Genomic DNA, 11173 nt, shown 5'->3' on the forward strand with positions numbered 1-11173 from the left:
ATACTGCCAAGCATACAGCGTATACACACACATACCCACATGCATACATATACATTATACATACTTGCAAACAAACACATACAAACAGACAAGCAAAAAAACATACACACAAAGATGTATACGTTTTGCCACGTTCAGTAGCACAATTCCAAGACATTATCACGTTTTTATAACTAACTGCTCATCATCTTGTGTATTGTATGAGATCTTCGTGTGTGAGATGTTGCTGTAAGATGTTGCTTTGTAAACATACATACATAAATACATAGAAACATAGATACATACATACAACATACATACATACATACGCACACACGTACATACATAAAAACAAACATACATACATACATTAATACATAGATAAACACATAAATATGCATGCATGCTTTAGTTTCATATTGATGCAAAGTGCAAACGTATTTTTTACGTAACACATCCATAACTTAATATATTGTTAATAGGTTACACTTTGAATTTTATTGAATTATTTAGGACTGCTTTTTAAGAATAAATTGTAATAATTGAAAAAATGGCTAGGATTAAGGTTTAAATCACTGTACACTTAATCTTTGTTGTTGGTGATGATGATTGTAAATTCATTCATACATTCAATCATTCGTTCTTTCATTCATTAATTCGTTTGTTTGTCCATTGATTCACTCATTCGCTCATTGATCTCCCTCCTTCATTCGTTTATTCACTCATTTGTTTTTCTACCTATTCACTCACGCATTTATCCATTCACTTCATTGATTGATTGATTCAATCATCCATTCATTGATTCATTGATGCATTCATCCAATCATTCATTCATTCATTCATCCAATCATTCATCAATCAATCATTCATTCATCCAATGCATATATTTGAGACTGTTAAGGCAGAATTTAATTTTAACTTCGTTATATCGATGATAATTCGTTATAAAAAGGTATGATTAAAATAAAATGATCAGTATCAAACATTACCAAACGTTAGAAATCACCCAAATATGAATATGAAAAAATAAGAAAATAAAAAAAATGTTTAATTCGACCTCAAAAGTTTAATAAAATAAGTTAGAGGATGACGGTTTGGAGTGAGCCAGAGCCTGCCATCTCAACAACTGAATAAGACTAATATTTGAAAAATTTATAAAAAATATATATTGAGAAAAAAAGAAATTAATTGCTCAAAAATATATATATATATATATATATATATATATCCGTAAAGAATTCTTATCAACATAAAAATGAACCACAATTAATGATAGCATTCTAAAACTTGATTGAATAATAATACATACAAATTTGAAAAAAGTCAACCAGTACCTTACACGATGCTGTCTTCTTGTTGCCGTGGTAACTGTGAAGACGCTGGAAAAATGATGCTGCATGGTGATAGGATGCTCTCTCTCTCCCGCTATTTCTCTCTCTCTCTATATATATATATATGTATATATATAAGTACATATATATATATATATTATATATATATCCATATTTATTTATAAAAAATTATAGATGCGTGTGTTCATTCGTTTGGGATTTTGACGGCATTGTAAATTAGCCTTCATGAAATAGTAAAAATATTTAAAAAAAATATAATATATATTAACAAATCCGGTTTAAATGTGAGTCATTGGAGATATTCGTTGAAAAATATAAAAATAATTTGATAAGTATAACGTCGATTTTAATTTTACTAATTACGTAGAATATAATTTATTTCAAGTAGATTTGTTGAAATATTTGTACACAATGTCTGCCCCACCCATCCGAAACGGGGAGCTGTCCGGAGAGACAGGGGATACATTCCTGATTGAACACGGAATGAGTCTCAAGAGGTTCTACAGTGGGAAGCCTTTTTTCAAGATGATCACCGATGTCAAGTAAGGATTGCCTTTAAGTACCGTTTGGTATGTGTGTGTGTGTGCTTGTGTGTGCGTGTGCGTATGGTAATGAAGCTAAACATTATATACAGAAATTTACAATTAGCAGTAGGTATTAAAAATTAAACCGAATTTTAAAAAAAATCAAATTTTCAAATTTACGAAAAAAGAGTTATAAATCTCCATTCCAGATGGTGGAGAACAGTTGTTGTAGACCCATCATCGAACTTCTACTACATCTGGTTGATCATCATGTCCTTTGCAGTCATGTACAACTTGATCATGGTCATTGCTCGAAGCGTCTTTTCACAGCTGCAGACCTCGTGCAGACCGATCTGGCTGACCATAGATTACGTATCTGATACCTTGTATCTGGTGGATATCTTTATTCAAACTCGCAAAGGTGATCATGTCAAATTATTGTCAAATAATCTCAACAAAAATGACATTCATTTAAAAAATCTCATCGAGTTTTTTAATTAAAAATAACGGAGTTAAATGTTTTTTATTCTGTTACATTAGTGACATTGGAGAACGGGCAATTTGTGATTGATACAAAAAAATTGATGAACACGTACTTGAAGACATTCGATTTCTTCTTGGACGTTGTTTCGATCCTGCCGACAGATGCAATCTACCTACTGACCAGCATCGACTTTACCATCGTTAGAACCAACAGAATTCTCAGAGTGCAAAGAATTTCGACATTTTTTGACAAAACAGACTCCCGTTCCAACTCTCCGTACGCCTTCAGAGCCACACAGCTCATCATGTACATCCTACTGAGTCTGCATTGGAATGCGTGTTTTTACTACCAGGTCAGCGAGTGGATAGGGTTTTGTTCCGACAATTTTGTCATGGTGAACAGCTCATGTGAGAAAGAAAATCTGGGTGTGACAGGTTCGGATTCTTTACTATTTGCTTACGTATTTTCTTTTTACTGGTCCCTGCTGACAATCACTGCCATGGGTGATGTCAGCCACCCAAAAACTGTTCCTGAATTTGGTTTCGTGGTGATGGAATATTTGGTCGGTATTTTAATATTTGCCACGATTATCGGCAACGTGAGCGACATTATTACGAGCATGAACTCTGAAAAAGCGACGCTGGAGGAAAAAATAGACGGCGTAAAACAGTACATGGTCTTGAGGAACGTCAGTAAGGAATTAGAAAAACGCGTAACCAAGTAAGATTATCCATATTTTTTCATTATCGTTTTTAAAACAGAATTAATTTTTGATAGGTGGTTCGAATATTTATGGATCGACCGTCAGACCGTGGATGAACATGAGGTTCTCTCATCTCTATCCCTTAGATTAAAAACGGAAATAGCCTCGCAGGTTCACTTGGATATCCTTCGAAGAGTCACTCTGTTCAAAGAGTGCGAGGCGGGCTTGCTGATGGAACTGGTTATGAAGTTGAAATTGGCCGTTTTCAGTCCAGGTGATTATGTCTGTCGTAAAGGAGACATAGGAAAGGAACTGTATATAATAAAACGGGGCAAGCTAGACGTTGTTGCAGACGACGGCAATATGGTTTTTGCTTCTCTCGGAGAAGGGATAGTTTTTGGAGAAATAAGCATACTCAATATCGCAGGTTAGTCCTAAAAATTACAGCTAGCAAACTTTTTTTGTCAGCGCTTCTTTCTTTCAGTCATGTAATTTTATAATCAAAGGTAATAAAAATGGCAACAAACGAACGGCGAATATCAGGAGCGTCGGTTACGCAGATTTGTACGTCCTTTCAAAAGAAGACCTTTGGGATACTCTGAAAGAATATCCAGAGGCCAAATCGAAACTGATAGAGAAGGGACGTCAGATGTTGCGAAAGGATAACATGCTTGACGAAGATCTGTCCAAAGAGCAAGAGCTTTTAGATATGACAACTGAACAGAAGTTAGAACGGATGGATCAGGTTTTGGACGATACCATTGAACAAATAAACAAGTTAACGATTGAGTTTGACAAGATTCAGCGCCGCATGAAAAAAAAATTGACGAGGGCAGAAAAGAAACTGGAGCTTCTCATCTTGAAGAAAATGTCAAAAGACAAGGAATGAACATTTCGATTTATTTTTTTGTTTAAACTTATTTATTGTATACACAATTATCGTAACCACACCCAAATTTTAAAATTGACTGGATAATTACCTAAATCAAAATTTCAGTTTTAACAAGAATGCAAGCACGCAATTGAAACATAACTTACGACACGCTTTTTACAATATTTATTGTTTATTTTTAAAAATAGAAACCTAAAAAATCGGATTATGTATGAGAGTAGGAATCATAAACTTAAATTTTTTAAAAATGTCAACATGAATGAAATGTAAATAGTGTTGACGATCGATCAATCGATCAATCAATCAATCAATCAATCAATTGAACCAGCCTCACCATGAGAAATATTAAGCAGTTTAAAATAATTTCTGTCAAATTAGGCCGTGAAATCGAACGCAAATATAATTAAATTCCAAATTCACATTAATATGCAAAAAGTGCATAAGATATATACATAACATATAATGTATATAAATATATACATACATATATATCATATATACTTAGATAACAGAAGTGAAGTTAGATATCATCAATATTCAAGTCATCCTCATCATTTTCCTCGCTGGTTGCATTACTGGCGTTGGTGATGCTCGTTTGTATCTGAGGAGTGGACACTTTGTCAGAATACACAACCTGTAAGGTTGGTAAGTAAAATCATAATTTTAGCACAAAAATTTTGAAAATTCTACCAATTTAAAAAGAATAGCACTTAAAATTATAACGACGCAATGAGATAATGTTATAACTTGAATTCTTTCAAATAGTTAAGTGTAAGAAAACTCTATCCACACACATACAAGTGGCCAAACACAGCAAATCATAACTTACTTCAACTTCATCCTCCTCATCATCACTGCTCTCTTCCTCTGCCTCCTTCAGCCACTTAATGAATGGCTCTGCCTTGCTGTGCAGTTCCTTGCAGATGTCTTTTGATAGGTACTTCTTTGAAGCCTGTTTTAGTAGTTGTTGTTTAGTGTTACACGTTTTTATAGTTGCTGTTGTTTACTGTTGCACGTTTCAAACAATAGTTTGTGAGAACTTCATAGACATATGTTAGATTATATAAAGTAGTTGCAATTTTTTGTGAGCAATATACCTGTTGAATGTTTTTTTAACATACTATCACTGGAGCATATTAATTGTTAACAATGTTTATAGGCACAGTTGAGAGACAATGTTTGAAGCTAGTATGGTTAAGGTATTATTACCCTTAATAAAATTGCATTATTTAAACACCTCTCATTGAAGCCTACAGAAATGTCAAACTTAATTTTTTAGAAGAGAACATTCAATATCTATTCATTATACTTGCCTTTTTATCCCAATCGATGATGACTTCCTCATCCAGTATGTCCTCCTCGTAGAATGCCTTCAAGATGTGAGCAGTTTTTGGCATGAGTAAATCATGGTGGTCATTGCCAACCAGCTGTTCAAATGCACCTAACAGGTACTTCTGAGCTTTCTCATTGCCATCTGTGAACTGTTGGTTGTTTCAAAAATTTTAGCCTTACAGTATAGAATCAATTTGAAATCTACAGAAAGCCTCAAACTATAAAAAAATAAAATTTCGTAAAAATCATACTGACCCTTCTCAGCAAAGATTTATATTGTTTGATCTGAGTGAGCATGTTAGAATCAAACAACAGCTCGAGGAGTACCATAGGTGCCTTGTCTCTCACGTCCAGTCTCTCTGCCTCCAACATCAACTCCTTCTCTCTCTCTGCCCCACCCAACATGTTTGCCACTTTACGTTGCTGCAATTGCATTATAAAGAACTCATGTTAGAGTTCATTTATTTGAATAATTACAATAAGAAAGATTTGTGTATTTATTATTAACAGACAAAGGCTATAACAGGCAATTCAATAAAAAATTCCTACCATCCTTATGAAAGCAAAAAGAAATTGCATGAAAAAATTTCATCACCAATCTTGCTTCGGAGAGCAGCATATTTTTCATTCTAGATCAGGCATTAACAAATTAAAACAAAACAAAACTTTGAAAAATGCAAAAACTACATTTCAAACCTGTACAAATGAATAGAAGAGATCAACACGTTCTTGTGGTGTCTTCTGTAGGTCATCACTGATGGTCAGATTCTTGGCAGCGTGTGAGAGGCCCTCCTTCCTGGCCTGCACAGCAGCATCCGACGTGTCCTCACCCCAGTCATCATCCTCGTCCTCATCCTTCAAATGAGACAGAATAAATTATCACCACATAATTATTACTTGATAGTTTTGTAATTATCCTTACTTCAGGGTGTTTTTATAATTGACATTTAAATTAAACTTATTTTAAGATAAAATTAAACTGAATTTAAACATAAAAATTAAGCATTATTTTTAATGTCAGCTAATAACACAAACAAATTGCAAAATGTAATAACAAAAAACACACACCACACACGCATACACAAACAAACCTTAGACAATCTGGAGGCCTTGTACTTTTTATTGTCACTGGCATCATGTGACACATCTCCATTTCCATTCCCATTGTCATTTGTCTCCTTTCCTTTGGTACTGGATTTTGACTTGGACTTGCTCCCACTTTTATCCTTCTTATCCTTCTTTCCTGGAGTTTCAGTGGCATTCTGTGTTTCCTGTTCATCATTACAGTATTATAAATATATACCAGACTCTATATTAAACATGACATCTTTACTTGTGTATATAGCATCTAAAGGAGAAACTAACAGTGACCAACCTGTTCAGGAGGGTTCTTGAGAATGAAGGTGGTCAGCTTGTGCCTCATGTCCACGATGGCTTGGTGCCCACACGCAATGCAATTCTGTAAGATCTGCTGCTTTTTCTGGTAGACTGTCTGTGTGGTTGTTTGGGGTTTTCATCATATATATATATATATATATATATATATATATATATATATATATACATATGATGGAAATATGATATGATATATATATATATCGGCAACCCCCGATATCGGGTAAATGTCGTCTAAACGTGTGTTGTTGTTGTTGTATATATATATATATATATATATATATATATATATATATATAATATATATATATATATAATTTTATTATTTTGGTAGACTAATTTTTTGATTCATATTCAAAAAAATCAGCATTTAAGAACAATTATTGCAGACCATCAAATTTAATAAGTTAATCTTGAAATGAAAAAGTAGACTGTAGAAACATAACTTGACTAACCAAATTAGTCTCTGGATTGTCGCATTCCGGGCAGAGGACAAATTTCTTGATGAATCCATCGAGGAGATCTTGTAACTTTCCAGCTTCGTGAGATCCGTTGACGATGTATCTGTCGTTCGGCAGATCAAACTGGGTCTGAGCACCAAGTTCACAGCCAAAATATTTTGTTGGGTCTGGACAAATGTTTTAACAATTATTTTGAAATTTTTGAATAAAGAATTTGTCATACAATCAATTTGATTCACATTGTAATTTAGAGTTAAAATTTTCAGATGAAGACAAATTTGTCACCTTCTGATCAATAAAATGAAATAGCTCATTTAATATTCACTAAAAAAATTACTGTGATGACAAATGTAAAACATTTAAGAAATGAACTATTTCAAAATTTTATTTCATGAAAAACAAATTAATGTATGTTAATCCATTCAATTTGATGTGTCCTGTACAAATTTAAATAAACTATGAGTCACTGAAAATTATATTTAATTAAAATTTTTTTAGATAGAAACTAACAAGTGGCAGGTCTTGATAATGATTTAGCAATATCTGACATGTTCACGATCACAGTTTTAATTCCGTTACCCTTACCCTCGACCTGTTTTTATAATATTATCACGAATTGTTAATCTTATTAAAATTATAAAATGAAAAAAACTGAAGTGAACAAACATAAATAACCCCAAACAAAGATATCATACATAAACAAAGATGTCAAATACAGAGCACAAACAATTAACAGCTTGGTGAAACCTTTGCTATGAGTCGTGGCATTTTGTAACGGTAAAACACATCAGTAACATTCCTGTTGACGTTGACAGACATTTTGAATGGTGGTAGCTGTCGTCGTTGTGGTCGTTGATGTGTAGTAAATGTGAATTATTATTTTTTAAACTGGTAAATTTGTGTCTACTCCGTCTGGCACTCCTGTAGGCAATACTGATGGCTTGATCAATGTGGAAATTTTCAAGGTAAGTCATAAACCTGCTTGGGACTATATCAGAGTTAGGAGAAAGGTGAAATGTATCAGCTGGTTCTTTGAAACTTTGTACACCTGTATTTTTTAATTTAACATTTAGTTTATTTGACATAATAAAGTATTAGAAATGACTAAAAATGTAAGCAAAATTAAGCAAGTAAACAAAATTAAATAATAACGATATTATGACCATAAGATTATTTAATTATTGAGATGAGCATAAAAGACAATGACACAGGAATAACATGACATGAATGAGAATGGCATGAGCATCTTGCTGGAATTGCAAAAAACTACTGAACCAGTCAAATTTAAAACTTCGGATTATTCCAAAACTTAAATTAAAACACAAAGAGCGTTGGGTCTGGAATATTTTTAACTGCGTAGTTCAATTCCAGCCAGGTGGAGACGGACAGACAGATGGTGACATTTTTTTGTTGTATACGCAAATTAAAATTGTGACCACGTGCGATGAGAATACGCCGTAAATTAATTCAAAATAAAAACAACAAATAAAAGAAATTAATTTAAAATACATAAATAAAATCCCAACCATATAACATTATACAAAAAGAGCAACTTTTAATGAAAGTTTTACTCCTCCGCCGATAGCTCGTTTTCATATAAAATGGCGACCTCTTTAATGCGAATGATCATGCGCGAAATTTATTACGTCACTTGGTGGTATTGCTAATTTCATTCTAATTTTGTATTTAAATTTATTTTTTAATCAAATCATTTTAGGATTGTGTTAAATTATTTCTAATTGTTAAAGCATTTATTTTGGCTGTTTTGATTATTTCAAAAAATTTATCTATTGTTCAATTTTACGCCCAGGTATTTTACAAAAACGAGTTTATGCCTCTTTTTTTGGATCGAATTCTCTAATCTTAGTGCTACAACGGGGCTTTATGTTTTTTTTAGCTTAAATTTATGTTAAAACTTTTATTTTCATAATATTTCACATTATTTCATATTTTAATTACATTAAACAACACTGTTAATGGAGTAACATAAAAAAATTTGTAAAATTTCTAAAAAGTTGGTAAAATTCCTTAAATCCTATCCGCAACTGTCTTAGTTTGTGACTAAAATCTCTACTAAAAAACTTGTACGTTGGCTTGATCTCAAAACGTTTTATCAAACTTAAAAACGTAAATATTTTACATTAACTCTTATAGCAAATAACATAAATATTTGATAAAACATTAAAAAATCTTGAAAACATTAAAAAGAGCTAGTCTAGTTTTACAGTCTAAATCTCAAACGCTTCTTCCAATTCCGGTTTTTAATATGTTAATATTAATTCAAATTGCCATCAAAAGAGGTTTGTTTTGGTATATTTCTCCTCGAATACTCACAGAGAATCTCAGAGAACGCCACTCACCAAATGGCACCTACCTATAACAATATATAATGCCACTCAATGTAAAGTCCGTAGACTCTTGCCAACGCATTTTACAGATAGATCATGGATGTATATTATATTAATCCATAAGATAGATTGACTATTTCTAGTTAATTTCATATATTAGTGACTATATTCATTTTTAAATATATATTTATAAAGATTTAGACCTTGTGTTCTGAAAAAGATCTCTATTATCTCATTTACCTATATAATAATTATGCCACAAAAACAATTAAGAATATGAATAAAGGAAAGGGTGAAATGTATATTAATTGATAAATTCCTTACTTCATCCAAGTTTTAGAATTTATCTTTCGATCATTTTTTAGAATTTTGGAGAACTGAAAAAATTAAATGTTTTTAATGCGCATGTAAAATAAAAGTAAAAATATGAAATTATTAAAACGTATAAAATCTTCATCTGAGCTGAACGTTGGCCAAATTTTGTGGGTAGCTGTTTTCAATGTTACTTATAATTAAAATAAAAAAGTAATAGTAGTAGTAGTAGTATTAGTGGTAGTAGTAGTAGTAGTAGTAGTAGTAGTAGTAGTAGTAGTAGTAGTAGTAGTAGTAGTAGTAGTGGTGGTAGTAGTAGTAGTAGTAGTAGTAGTAGTAGGTGCAGCAGCAACAACAATAGTAGTAGTGGTGGTGGTAGTAGTAGTAGCAGCAGCAGCAACAACAATAGAAATAGTCGTAGAAAAAATAGCAGTAGTAGCTGCAGAAGCGCAGAGTTTAAAATTGTTATTATTACAGTGATAGTTATAACATCGAATGCGAGCGAGCAACAATGAAATGAAACAATGACGATAGAAACCTAAAACGGCTCATTTAATTTATTTTAGCACGACCACTTGTTATCCGAATCTCTTGAGACAATCCTGATAACGAGTAGAATCGGTGCGGCGAATAGCTAACATGTTCCTATAGATCGATTGCTCCTTTCCTCGGATAAATACTCGAAATATTCATCTGGATATTGGTGGCCGAATGCAGTAACTCTGACGTCATCAGCGTCATTAAACGTTAGCAGTGACGACGGCGACGACGATGATGATGGCTCATTGGTGAGATTCACATCCCCAAATTGACGGTGTGATAGCTGTTGTCTAGTTCCAGTTTTGATTTGTACGTATTTGGCGTGACAGGTGTAGGTAAGCGGGATTACATAAATTATGTTAATGTTAACGTGTGTGTGTGTGTGTGTGTGTGTGTGTGCGTAGTGTTGTGCGTGTTCATTTTTAGTTATTTGTATTATAGATTATTTTATTTTTAAAAATTTATAGAAAATTAGTAGGAAAGAACGAATTAACAAACCGGTTCATGTATTCAAAATTTGTACAATTTCTATAGATATCTGTCGTTCTGATGTTAACTTTTTAAAATTTGCGAATTGATAAAATCTTTTTTTTATTAATGATAAACGATTGGTTTCTTGAAATCGGTGTTAATTATTACATTTAAAATAATAATAAATACAAACTCTGAAGTTGCGTCAGTAGGTGGAGTTGTTTTTTAAATCAAATAATTTTTTTTGGAACCAAATTTGTCAGTATTTATACTATTTAAATACATCTAATTTCTGGTTTTTATTATTTATTTTAAACATTTTATATTTCGATTGGTTGATTGATTGAATAATTAATTAATTAATTGATTAATTGATTGAT

The 11173-nt window shown here is 32.3% G+C and overlaps 2 protein-coding genes across 2 annotated transcripts; one reads left to right on the forward strand and one right to left on the reverse strand.

Annotated features, from left to right (window-relative positions):
* Positions 1-1742: 1742 nt before the first annotated feature.
* On the forward strand, positions 1743-3931 carry HELRODRAFT_175626 (hypothetical protein; the record flags this gene model as incomplete). Its single annotated transcript, XM_009023036.1, has 5 exons — positions 1743-1873; positions 2065-2276; positions 2396-3059; positions 3117-3469; positions 3549-3931. The coding sequence occupies 5 exons, from the start codon at positions 1743-1745 to the stop codon at positions 3929-3931; spliced, it is 1743 nt and encodes a 580-aa protein (XP_009021284.1).
* HELRODRAFT_185763 (hypothetical protein) lies at positions 3928-8762 on the reverse strand. Its single transcript, XM_009023037.1, has 11 exons — positions 8649-8762; positions 7870-8170; positions 7633-7714; positions 7117-7289; positions 6642-6758; positions 6358-6537; positions 5963-6121; positions 5522-5689; positions 5248-5415; positions 4764-4886; positions 3928-4568 (listed from the first exon to the last, which is right to left on the reverse strand). Exons 2-11 carry the CDS (start codon positions 7939-7941, stop codon positions 4455-4457), a joined length of 1356 nt encoding a protein of 451 aa, XP_009021285.1. The 5' UTR covers positions 7942-8170; positions 8649-8762; the 3' UTR covers positions 3928-4454.
* Between the last annotated feature and the right edge of the window lie 2411 nt (positions 8763-11173).

Source organism: Helobdella robusta, assembly GCF_000326865.2.
Source record: "Helobdella robusta unplaced genomic scaffold HELROscaffold_34, whole genome shotgun sequence".
In the NCBI taxonomy this organism is placed as follows: domain Eukaryota; kingdom Metazoa; phylum Annelida; class Clitellata; order Rhynchobdellida; family Glossiphoniidae; genus Helobdella; species Helobdella robusta.

Bases quoted from the DNA above. Each gene is read 5' to 3' on its own strand.
- HELRODRAFT_185763 (XM_009023037.1), bottom strand. From the start codon at position 7,941: ATGTCTGTCAACGTCAACAGGAATGTTACTGATGTGTTTTACCGTTAC. The intron at 7,715-7,869 runs GTTTCACCAAGC...TTATAAAAACAG, and splicing joins TGCCACGACTCATAGCAAAG to GTCGAGGGTAAGGGTAACGG. The intron at 6,122-6,357 runs GTTTGTTTGTGT...TCTCATTTGAAG, and splicing joins AGGCCTCCAGATTGTCTAAG to GATGAGGACGAGGATGATGA.